The following is a 13,428-nucleotide window of genomic DNA, read 5'->3' as shown; positions in this document are numbered from 1 at the left end:
ATATTAGGGTTTAAAACCAATTTCACATTTTACTTTCATAAACTCATTAGTGATTTATTACAGTCAGTGATATACAAATCTAACATTAATCAAACTATAATGCAATAATCTCAACAGTAGTTATTATGCACTGGGAGTGGCTATCATTAGTTCCTGCATGAAGTCAATGGGAGTTTCCTATTCCTCCCCATCCTACTACACATATTATCACTTCAAACGCTGCCCTATTGTGTTGCGTTTCAAACCGGAGAGGAGAAAACTTCTTTGAACGGTAAAGTACTGACTATCTATTAAAAACCTGCTGTTTTTTCCAAGCTTATGGAAAATAGACTTTTTATACTTCGATTGTTAATTGTTGTAATTAATGTTTGATATTATAGTTACATTTTTTTAAGTGCTTTCGGATGCCTTGCCATGAAAGGCGCTATATAAAAAAAATACATTGATTGATTTCCTATAGTTTTTGTATTGATGTTAATGGAAATATATATTTAAGCGCACAATTAATAATATGCTTCAATACTTATTTTCAGACTGATTATGTTCGGTCAGATTTATACAATTACATGTTAAAGCTATCGGCTGAAGTCTAATGTGTTTAAAGTTTCATTCTCATTCTTATCGACTTAAACATTTATAAGTGAGAGGACGTGTGGATATTAGCCGATGACGTTTTGTTTAATGTAAAAGGCACACTTAAATACTTAGATTATATATATTTTAAGGTGATGTGTACATGTAATTAATTCTGTCAAACTCATAAATTATCGGCTGTTATAATCTGTGGTGTGTTCTGAATGTGAGCTCTTTTTTATTACAGTAGGGAGATATATGGCAGTATAACTCTATTTTGGTTTTGATTGTAACGGAACACAAAAACGTATATCATGCAATTTTTTATTTATTTATTTTTTTAACAAGGATATGTTACTTACAATAATTCTTAGTATAATATGAATACTTTACATGGGATTTCGGTGTTTCTCTAGCTAGGATTGTTATACTGTGGAATCCAGTGTTATGTGTTAAAAATATAGAGCTGTGAATATGATATATTATATTATATTACTGCTACCTGTATGATTAAGAAGTGGTTAGAAAAATATATATTTGAGGCTATACATAAATGTGCTGTATTCATGACCTATATACATATGTTTGGGTTCAAAATATATTTAAAATGTAAAAAGTGGACACAATAATAATGAATATTATGTTATTCCCAATCACAATGCATTACATAGAGATGTATGTTTAGTTGGTCTGAGGAGGACATTTTAATTAAGGCCCCTCTATCGTTATAGCAGTTTTAAAAAGAGTACCAAATATTAAAAAAAAAAAAACTGTGATAAGAGGCATTTTCATTAAATAATTGTAAACAGTTGAAATCGTTTCTGTTGTTTTGCTCTTTTAAATATAAACCTAGGGTTAGTTTAATACTTTTGTGAAAGAAAGAAGGATAGAAAGTAGAATAGAGAGCTAGAGCATTTTATTTAACTGCATTGTGCCCACAAGCAAAATACAGTATATAACTTAAGGTCATATTTTTACAGAAATTAGTCTGTAATTTACATTTTGTTTTTACTTTACTTTCTGTGTATTTAAATGGGATGACTAAGCTGATTTGTTTGGAAGGGCTCCTGTGCAAATGAACACCTGTTGTTGTTGCAGGCACAAAACCTGCAGATTTGAATGTCTCCATGGCAACGTGTTTGGAGAGTTGACTTAGTGTTTAAAACTGATTGAACCTAAACATGTTGTGAAAATGTATTTACACTGTTTTATGAAAACTATGGAAGCTCATTAGTGCCAGAAAGAAAACAACATATGTATCGTGTTATCCATAATTCTGCGGGAATAAACAAAAATCTGATGTAATCTCCAAAGATTCTGAAATGTCTTCATCTAGACAATGTGGGGAATCTATAAAAAAAAGGCTTGAATATATAATGAAAAGTGTTGAATTTAAATCAAGGGAGGTAATGTTAAAACTTTACAATGCATTAGTGAGACCTCATCTAGAATATTGTGTTCAGTTCTGGTCACCTCGTTACAAAAAGGATATTGCTGCTCTAGAAAGAGTGCAAAGAAGAGCGACCAGAATTATACCAAATTTAAAAGACAGGTCATATGCAGACAGGCTTAAAGAACTGAATCTATTCAGTCTTGAACAAAGAAGACTACGAGGCGATCTGATTCAAGCATTCAAAATCCTAAAAGGTATAGACAATGTCGACCCAGGGGACTTTTTCGACCTGAAAAAAGAAGCAAGGACCAGAGGTCACAAATGGAGATTAGATAAAGTCCAGTAGCATCTCAATGTCACAAGCACGTTGGGAATATGTATGTATATTGTATAAAAAATATACATATTTCATATAAAACAAACAAGAGTGTTGTTCAATTATACTGCATATCTTCTTCCATTTCAGAAACAATCTGAAAAAACAACGATGTGGAGGCTGTTTCTCTTCCTTGTGGCTGGTAAGTTATACTTTGTCAGTTCAGATTTCCAATTGCTGTGTGAGAGGCTTTTTAACCAATCGACAGGTTTGCGATTTTTGCACGGTGGTTTTTAATTGGGTAATGAGTTAGGTGCACTTTCTCAAATTTCTGTAAATCCAAACTTATTTATTTGGCAGACGCCTTTATCCAAGGCAACTTACAGGTGTTACAGGACAGTACAGGGTTACAATACAAGGTCAATATTTAAATACAGTGCAGTTTACAGTAAGTGCAAATTATAATACTAAAGTACAATATGAAATAAGATGCAACAAGTTAGGATTACAACAATTGAGATCTACACTGGCATAATAGTGCTGTTTGGCTTAAGCAACACACATGTATTCCATCTGCTCTACAGGAAATAGTTTAGGAGATTTTATTTCCCACAAAAAGTAAAGATCAGTGTGTCAGCGAGACTTCCCTTCACGATGCATTGCTAATGTTTGTTTAGATGTGTGTTTAGTTGTTCTTAGAATTACATTAATTACTGGTAAGATTTATGCAGTTCTTCTTGTTAGGTGATAAAACTTTAGCAAAGATCATTCTTAATGTACTGATTGAATTTAGGAGTTTGAGAATAGGGAATTGCTAAACGTTGAAAAATATATATTTGACGCTATACATAAATGTGCTGTATTCATGACCTATATACATATGTTTGGGTTCAAAATATATTTAAAATGTAAAAAGTGGACACAATAATAATGAATATTATGTTATTCCTAATCACAATGCATTACATAGAGATGTATGTTTAGTTGGTCTGAGGAGGACATTTTAATTAAGGCCCCTCTATCGTTATAGCAGTTTTAAAAAGAGTACCAAATATTAAAAACAAAAAAAACAAAAAAAAAAACTGTGATAAGAGGCATTTTCATTAAATAATTGTAAACAGTTGAAATCGTTTCTGTTGTTTTGCTCTTTTAAATATAAACCTAGGGTTAGTTTAATACTTTTGTGAAAGAAAGAAGGATAGAAAGTAGAATAGAGAGCTAGAGCATTTTATTTAACTGCATTGTGCCCACAAGCAAAATACAGTATATAACTTAAGGTCATATTTTTACAGAAATGAGTCTGAAATTTACATTTGTTTTTACTTTACTTTCTGTGTATTTAAATGGGATGACTAAGCTGATTTGTTTGGAAGGGCTCCTGTGCAAATGAACACCTGTTGTTGTTGCAGGCACAAAACCTGCAGATTTGAATGTCTTCATGGCAACGTGTTTGGAGAGTTGACTTAGTGTTTAAAATTGATTGAACCTAAAAATGTTGTGAAAATGTATTTACACTGTTTTATGAAAACTATGGAAGCTCATTAGTGCCAGAAAGAAAACAACATATGTATTGTGTTATCCATAATTCTGCGGGAATAAACACAAATCTGATGTAATCTCCAAAGATTCTGAAATGTCTTCATCTAGACAATGTGGGGAATCTATAAAAAAAGACTCGAATATATAATGAAAAGTGTTGAATTTAAATCAAGGGAGGTAATGTTAAAACTTTACAGTGCATTAGTGAGACCTCATCTAGAATATTGTGTTCAGTTCTGGTCACCTCGTTACAAAAAGGATATTGCTGCTCTAGAAAGAGTGCAAAGAAGAGCGACCAGAATTATACCAAATTTAAAAGACAGGTCATATGCAAACAGGCCTAAAGAACTGAATCTATTCAGTCTTGAACAAAGAAGACTACGAGGCGATCTGATTCAAGCATTCAAAATCCTAAAAGGTATAGACAATGTCGACCCAGGGGACTTTTTCGACCTGAAAAAAGAAGCAAGGACCAGGGGTCACAAATGGAGATTAGATAAAGTCCAGTAGCATCTCAATGTTACAAGCACATTGGGAATATGTATGTATATTGTATAAAAAATATACATATTTCATATAAAACAAACAAGAGTGTTGTTTAATTATACTGCATATCTTCTTCCATTTCAGAAACAATCTGAAAAAACAACGATGTGGAGGCTGTTTCTCTTCCTTGTGGCTGGTAAGATATACTTTGTCAGTTCAAATTCCCAATTGTTGTGTGAGAGGCTTTTTAACCTATCAACAGGTTTGCTATTTTTGCAAGGTGGTTTTTAATTGGGTAATGAGTTAGGTGCACTTTCTCAAATTTCTGTAAATCCAAACTTATTTATTTGGCAGACGCCTTTATCCAAGGCAACTTACAGGTGTTACAGGGCAGTACAGGGTTACAATACAAGGTCAGTATTTAAATACAGTGCAGTTTACAGTAAATGCAAATTATAATACTAAAATACAATATGAAATAAGATGCAACAAGTTAGGATTACAACAATTGAGATCTACACTGGCATAATAGTGCTGTTTGGCTTAAGCAACACACATGTATTCCATCTGCTGTATAGGAAATAGTTTAGGAGATTTTATTTCCCACAAAAAGTACAGATCAGCGAGACTTCCCTTCACGATGCATTGCTAATGTGTCCAACCACGCTCTGCTCGACCCTCTCCAATCTGGCTTCTGCTCTGCTCACTCCACTGAAACCGCCCTCCTGTCTGTCACCAACTCACTAAAGTCTGCCCGAGCTGCCTCTCTCTCCTCTGTCCTAATTCTCCTCGACTTCTCTGCTGCCTTTGACACTGTTGATCACTCTATTCTACTATCATCTCTCGATGACCTGGGAATCTCTGGCACTGCTCTGGCCTGGTTCTCCTCCTACCACTCCAACCGCACTTACCAGGTAACCTGGCGTGGAGCAACCTCCACACCTCGCCCTCTCTCAACAGGAGTCCCCCAAGGGTCAGTCTTGGGTCCTCTCCTGTTCTCTCTGTACACCCGCTCCCTGGGCCCCATCACATCCTATGGTTTCTCATACCATTTCTATGCTGATGATGCTCAGATTTTCCTCTCCTTCCCCACCTCTGACTCCACCATTCCCTCCCGTATCTCTACCTGTCTGTCTGCTATTTCCTCCTGGGACACTTATCACCCTTCCTTAAATGCGCTTTACTTGCTCTCTTATCTGCCCCCTATTTTACTGCATTTAATCCTGTACTTCAGAGTACTGTAATCTGCCAAGTGTTTAATCTGTAGTATTTTGTATTTAATCATATCCTGATGTAACTATCACTGACACTGTTATCTGCTGTATAATTGAATCGTATTTTGTCACACTTGTACTTGCTTGAACCAAAGTCATTGTATTTATCTTGCTCTTAATTGTATTATTACTTGTACTGTGATATTTGAAATGTATTTGCTTATGATTGTAAGTCACCCTGGATAAGTGTGTCTGCTAAGAAATAATAATAATAATAATAATAATAATAATAATAATAATAATAATAATAATAATAATAATAATAATTATAATAATAATAATAATGTTTGTTTAGATGTGTGTTTATCATTCATTCTTAATGTACTGATTGAATTTAGGAGTTTGAGAATAGGGAATTGCTAAACTTTTACCAGTAAACAAAACCAAAGTGTCTAAATGTTAAATGTGTCACCCCCTTTTAAAGTATCTAAGGGCTGTCACTGTGTTTTTTGTAGCCTTTGCCTCGTTTGGGAGTCTCGCTGGCTGTCCTAACAGAAGATACCACATTGTCACTGTTGACATGGACTGGTATACAGCTTTGCAACACTGCAAAAGTCTGAACATGGAGCTGGTGAGCATTCTGAATGCAGAGGAGCAAGAGGCCGTATTTCGCATCTATTCTCGTGTCGGCTCTGATATGTGGATTGGGTTGAAAAAAGACTTCCAAAGCAATTTCAAATGGTCCTCAAATGACCTCCCTAGCTATCAGAAATGGGCATCAGGGCAACCAGATAACTCTAAGCACTGTGGCACCATGACATCATCTGGAGAGTGGAAAACCTTGACCTGTACAGATAATAAAAATTTCATTTGTGTTGCAGGTAAGGACATCACAAATGATTGAATGATTTTGTAAAGTCAGCTAAATAAACTTACAGCTATCAGCTGTGTTTGCCAATAGATTTAAAATCAACAGAGGGCACTGTAAATGCATGCTGCAATTGAAAGGCGATACTGAATATAAAGGTTTTGGTGAGCAAAAGGAAGAGTGAGGGGATTTAAACTTGAGGCACCGGGTCATGAACTGACTTAGGGAATGAGGGGGGTGTTGAAGTTCATTGAAATATGTTAGAAAGGGCTTTGATGCTGTGTAGAAGTTCCCAGTGCATCCCCGGAGTGTACCTTTTTTTTCAAATTTGAGGAATAGCATGACAGCCCTTATTGTTAATTAGTAATTTGGAAGATGCTTTTATCCAAAGCAATTTACAGAGACTAGGAGTAGAACTATGCATCACAACTGCTGCTGCAGAGTCACTTACAATAGGACCTTGTTTGTTTGACGTCTCATCCGAAGGACGGAGCACATGAGGTGAAGTGACTTGCTCAGGGTCACACACAGCGAGTTAGTGACTGAGCTGGGATTAAACCAGCAACATCCTGGTTCCTAATCCAGAGGGTGCAGCATTCAGCCAAGTAGAATAAGTTGATTTAAAAACAAATGTCTGCTCTGGGGTTGTGTTTTACAACATTAAGCCTTATTATTATTATTATTATTATTATTATTATTATTATTATTATTATTATTATTATTATTATTATTATTTTTTTTATTATTATTATTATTTCCAGGACCATCTGCACTGTGTGATCAGAGGGAATATGTCTTAGTTAACACACCTTTAAACCAGCAGGCAGCCTTATCCTACTGCAGACAATATCACACTGACTTGGTGAGCATCACCAGCAAAGACGTCTTTCTAGACATCGAACAGCTGACAACCAAAAACACTGAGCAGGACCACTGGATCGGACTGAGAAAGAATACATCCACCGGTTCCTGGTTCTGGGAGAATGGGGAAACTTTCAACTATACATATTGGAAATCAGACGAACCGAAAAACGAATTGTGCACTATATTAAAAACCAATGGAAATGATTTTGAGAACTGGATCGTGAATAATTGTGACAATCAGAAATCCTTTATCTGTTATAAAGGTACAGTCAACCTTTTGTAACGTTACCAACATCAATGACATATTAAAGGAGTGCAAGGCTTTTTACCTCGTATACTGTTGTAGTCTAAAGTTTACATACCCCAATGGAAAATATAGGAACAATCTTTTGCAGCAAAAGTTGTGCTTTAGTGTATGAGGAAAAAAAGTTACAAGAAATAGAAGTCTACAATTATTCATTTCAGCAATTTATTTGCAGAACATGCTAATTCAATAGTATTCATACCCTGACAAGGAAAATGCCTTTAGCAATAATAACCTCTTTTAAACGATTAGGATATTTGCCAATGATCTTTTGGCATGATTCTTTAGTGATTTCTGACCATTCTTCAACGCAAAATTGTTCCAGTTCATTCTAATTCTGAGGACTTCTCTTGTGCACAGCCTTCTTAACTCATACCAAAGATTCTCAATCGGATTTAGATCAGCACTTTGACTAGGCCATTCCAGAACCTTGATTTTATTCTTCTTTAACCATTCTGAAGTGGATTTTGATATGAGCTTTTGATCGTTGTCGTGTTGGAATGTTCTGTTGTGCTTTAAACTAAGTTTTGTAGTGGAGGGTTTCAGATGATTAGCCAATATCTTTTGGTATGCTGTGGAATCCATTTTCCATGTATTAGAACTAAATTTCCTGTTCCATTAGAGGAAAAACAGCCCCATAGAAGGATATTACCACCTCCATGCTTGACAGTAGGTAGAGTGATCTTTTCTTTGTATGCTTCATCAGAATTTTCTCCAAATGTAACGACTATCAGCGTGACCAAATAGCTTGATTTTTGTTTCATCACTCCATAAAACCTTTCACCAGAACTCATATCCATCATTCAAATGCTGTTTTGCAAACTTTAAGTGATTGTACTTGTGACATTTTCCTAAGAGTGGCTTTTTCCTTGGCCTGCAACCATTGAGACCATTGTTTAGCAAAATGACTTCACTGAATATTCCTTTTATTTCTCTGTTTCTAGACAACTCCACTGCTGTTGAATCCTCTTCTCAGAGCTCCAGTACTGCAAAGACACCAGGCAACATCTCGGCTGCAGTGACACCATTCTTTCAGGCATCAACAGAAACAGAGAGTTAGTATGAACAAATATCCTCTGTATTATTATTATTATTATTATTATTATTATTATTATTATTATTATTATTATTATTATTATTATTTATGAAAGGAGCCATTTATCCGTCTAAAGCCGGGTTCACACCTGAGCGTTCAGTTGCGCTACCCAATTGCTCCTGAAATCGCTCAACTCAGTTGTGAGCAATTGCTGTGTCCACATCTGAGCAATTACTTGAGCAACAAGGTTCCCGCGTCTACAAGTTTCATTTTTTTTATGATAACTGAGGTGACAGTTTGTTTGTTTTTTTACATTTTTATTCCATCTACCAGGTGAGGTATTTTTCTTTTTGGTTTTGACAACCAAGCTGACATTTTTAAAATTAGAGCTTCTTAATATGAAAGCCGTGCAGTCCGCATTATAAGAACCAATCAGAGTTGGCGAATTGCCACGTGATCGCCTATGTCTACAGAAGTCGCTCAGGAGGTTGCCTGGAAAGTAGAACACGGCTCTACTTCAAGCAACTGGTTGCAGGGACGTCCACATATAAGCGACTCGGTTGCAAGCAACTAAGTTGCGCAACTGATCACTCAGGTGTGGACCCAGCTTTAGTGCCTGAATTAAGCAAAGAGCCTGCGACCACTGAGACCTTTGTTGAGCAAAATGACTTCACTGAATACTCCTTTTATTTCTCTGTTTCTAGACAACTCCACTGCTGTTGAATCCTCCTCTCAGAGCTACAGTACTGCAAAGACACCAGGCAACACCTTGGCTCCAGTGACACCATTCTATCAGGCACCAACAGAAACAGAGAGTTAGTATGAACAAATATCCTCTGTTTTTATTATTATTATTATTATTATTATTATTATTATTATTATTATTATTTATGAAAGGGGCCATTTATCCGTCTAAGTGCCTGAATTAATAAAACAGTTTAAACATTTCATCCACATCTGGGGTGAGCAGGTTTCTCTGTGCTTTAATATATATTTTTTAGTAGCAAAAACCTCTAAAGAATTGTTAGGATTGCCGGAAGGAAAGCAATAGCGTCCATCCATTTGGTTTTGTAAACAAATGAATGTGACCTTAGCTCAAGGCTTGCTGGGAAAGAACCGCCAGCATTCGAGGAAAACTTGCATTGCCTGGACACAGAGTTCTTTCACTCGACTCGAGTAGACTATCAATGGGGCTTCAGGAGGAATGGGGGAGAACCCGGTTCAGCTCGGATTGGCGGTCAATCTGTGCTCATGGAAACTAGGCATTATTAACAGTGTTGTTTCAGGTGTTTCTATTTTTGCCCCCTGGCTAATTCTTTATCTTTCTTTTTTCTTTCTTTCTTTCTTTCTTTCTTTCAAGATGCTGTTCAAACCACCAATCAGAGTGCCGACGTTTCCGTGACAATAGAACACACATCATCTCTGACACCAACAGAAAGTTAGTATGAAGAACTCAAACTCTTAACATCACTTCAAATGGACTTTGCATTATAGTAAACATAACTATGTGTATTTTTAACAGATATTTCAGTCCCTGAGGAGCTCCACCTGATCTCTGACAGTATGGTCTGGCCGGAGGCTTGGCAGTACTGCAGGGATCACTACACTGACCTAGTGAGCCTCACAAGCCTGGCTGTACAGAACAGAGTGTCGGAGCTCGTCAGGAACAGCACTGCGTCGCGATTCTGGATCGGCCTGCACAGAACCGTGGTGTATGATAAATGGTACTGGGTTGCTGGTAACGATAAGAGGGCCCCCCTAAACTACACTAACTGGGCCCCTGGGGAGCCCAACAATCCTTACTATGAGCACTGCGGGGAGATGGTGCTGGGGGAGGATGGGGGGGCCGAGTGGAATGATCTGTGCTGCTATGAAAAGCTTCCCTTTATCTGTTTCAAAGGTAAATCTATCCAATCTTCAACAAATACAAAGTCAGTTCTTTATGTTTCAATGCAGAAGTGTTTTTCTATACATTATATAGATACTTTATTGCACACAGGGCAATGCTAGTGTGACAACCCAGTACAACTATACCCAGTATTCAAGGAAAATTATGGTCAGGCAAATGACTTTATTTGCAAATAGTTTTTTTGGATTTTAAATGTTTGATAAATGTCAGAAACAGAGGTGGAAAAATTGTTCTTCATAGAAATGTTGATTTTATTAATTGATTTAGAAAAAAAAAGAAAACCTGAATTTTAAGAAGCCAAAAGGGATTCTTTGTTTGAACACAAAAACACCTGCTGGGGTTTAGTGTCTTTAGTACACAATATGGTCAATTCCAGTTACTCTTTGTGACAATGATCATGTTGTGATGCCACCAAACCCTCTTGCGCAATTTCTAGAATGAACAAGTTATTTAACTACTTTCATTATTTTAAGTTTAAAATTCCTTTTGCTTTTTTTAAATTAACACAGACTTATATTCTCTTTACTTTGTCAACTGCCATAGGCACTTGTAACCAAGGCTACAGTAGATCAGCTAGATCTTTTCTCTTTATCTGATCCAGCCTGTGTTACATATATAGATAGATAGATATATATATCTATGGCAGGAAACTAGAACTGCAGAGCGGCTCCTGAACTCAGATGGAAGCACCTTAATACAGACTCATCATAAAATAAAACAGAAGCAGTATTTCGAGTCCTTGCACTAAGAGTCACTCATAATGAATGCACAAAGGTGAGGAGCAATTCAATGAGTGGATCCTGAAGGGAAACTGTCTTCTGTTCACTTTCAGAGCTCTAACTGATGAGGCGGCTGCTCTCCAAGTTGAAGAGTCTTCCAACGGAGAGAGTCCGACTGGATGATATTAACATAATATTTGGGAATTTATTTTAGAATTGATGCTCTCCTGAAATGTAAAACCACCTAAACTCATATTTAGGTCTTATTATTATTATTATTATTATTATTATTATTATTATTATTATTATTATTATTAGTAGTAGTAGTAGTAGTAGTAGTATTATTATTATTATTATTATTATTATTATTATTATTATTATTATTATTATTATTATTATTGTAATATATACCGTCTCTTGGTTTCCCATTTTAAATGTCTTGTATGATTCAATTCAGGAAAATGCAGATGTTTTAATTGTAGCCATCCTTCAGCATGAAGGGGTGTTACTACAGAACTGTATCTGTTGTGTGCCTGTATGCCCATTGCTAATACTGACAGCCCTGAATCTTGCCATCTAAACTACAGTACTGTGCACATTTATTAGAACACACCATTGCTTCTAGTAGATTTGTTGTGCTTATGAAATCAAACCACAGTAACTGACCATCTTGGGAAATTGTCAAAATAGGGCAAATTAGTGATTGTGTTGTAGATAACATCTTGTTTATTTATGAGTTGCGAAACTTTTTTGAAACTGATGAAGCCTGATTTTAAAGGAAGCATTTAATTAAGCAAAGTGGTGGTTCTAGCAGGGAACTCATTTTAACCCTTAGATCACGTAAACATCATGCATATTTTAGGTGCTTCCAATACCAGATCAAAATCGTCAATCAAATAGCTAGTATCTTATTTGTCGTTCAATAAACAATACATCCAGTGATCGAAAAGGAAAGGATTTCTATCTTACCTCAATCTATTACATCACTGCTGTGCACTAGAGTTCGCCTCTTCCTCCTCAGCCTCCACCTGCTTTTTGGCTTCGTCTAACGGGGGAGGGCAGCTGCCCCCCTGCCCATGGCTTCCCTGCGGTCAACCTCTCCACTTATCTGTGAGATAATTTATGGGCAGGGGTTCCTCAAAAGGCGAGGCCAAAGGTAGTGTAACAATATGTATAATGTAGTAGTGTTGTCTAGTCTGAGCTTTAATAAATAATCTATTGCATGAGTTTCCTGACTGTAGCTGTTTTTTACACAACCGACTCATCATATTAGATATAAAAGTGTGGATATTTAAACTGTCTGAGTTGTGTTTGGTGCCCCTGAGCTCTGGAGGTTATATAGAGCTGTTTACTTCATTCTTTTACAGCAGTTAGTCACTCCTAATTGTTGGGTCCTCTTACGCACTGACTGTCCGTCTATCTGCCGTGGTGCACCAATCTTCACCAAACTTACATTTCTAGCCTCTTATAGACTTTTGGATTGCATCTGGCTATAATACGAGAAAATCAATTGCATACAAATATCTTGAATCTTTCAGGTAGGGCTCAATTATCATGCGATTATGAGGACCCTCTCTACGTGCGTGCACTGATTCATCGTGTTCATGTGACAAAATAAGAAACACACAACTTGAAACTGCTTCAGTGCAGTCAGAATGTCTGTATCAAACCCTACCTGAAGTGATGCAAACAAACTGGCAAGTCAACAGAGCAGGGTGCACAAAGCTAAACTATGGAACAATGTAGCTATTTAACCATAAATGACATATAGTTTAACACATCTTCCTTAAAATATATAGACTGAAGTAAACACTTTGAGAATATGTGTGGTGTGGGTGCAGGGTAAATTTATTATATTTTTTTCTTAGGACTGTATAGATGAAATTAAATTCCCATTTCCGTTGTCTTGGTTTTCAATAAAGGAGCTTCTGAGCATCAATACAATGGTGTCTGTCTCGTACTGTCTTTGTATCATATTATAACATGGAACTCACACATTATTATTATTATTATTATCTGACCACAAACATTAAAAACTAGTTATAAATCAAAAGGTGTAGGGCACATAATAATAATAATAATAATAATAATAATAATAATAATAATAATAATAATAATAATAATAATAATAATAATAATAATAATAATAACTATCCTGAAAAAAAATATTACAATTGTTTCCTGTTGCTACATTTGGCCCCTTTTTT

General features: G+C 35.9%; 1 protein-coding gene across 1 annotated transcript; it reads left to right on the top strand.

Annotated features, from left to right (window-relative positions):
- Positions 1-228: 228 nt before the first annotated feature.
- LOC117433555 (macrophage mannose receptor 1-like) lies at positions 229-13,165 on the top strand. The gene is made up of 10 exons (XM_059011268.1): positions 229-271; positions 2,433-2,484; positions 4,452-4,503; positions 6,037-6,402; positions 7,151-7,516; positions 8,502-8,612; positions 9,298-9,408; positions 9,954-10,031; positions 10,116-10,493; positions 11,335-13,165. The coding sequence occupies exons 3-10, from the start codon at positions 4,473-4,475 to the stop codon at positions 11,340-11,342; spliced, it is 1,449 nt and encodes a 482-aa protein (XP_058867251.1). The 5' UTR covers positions 229-271; positions 2,433-2,484; positions 4,452-4,472; the 3' UTR covers positions 11,343-13,165.
- The last annotated feature ends 263 nt before the right edge of the window (positions 13,166-13,428 follow it).

Source organism: Acipenser ruthenus, chromosome 41, assembly GCF_902713425.1.
Source record: "Acipenser ruthenus chromosome 41, fAciRut3.2 maternal haplotype, whole genome shotgun sequence".
NCBI lineage: Eukaryota > Metazoa > Chordata > Actinopteri > Acipenseriformes > Acipenseridae > Acipenser > Acipenser ruthenus.
This window is presented reverse-complemented; position numbering and strand designations above follow the sequence as displayed.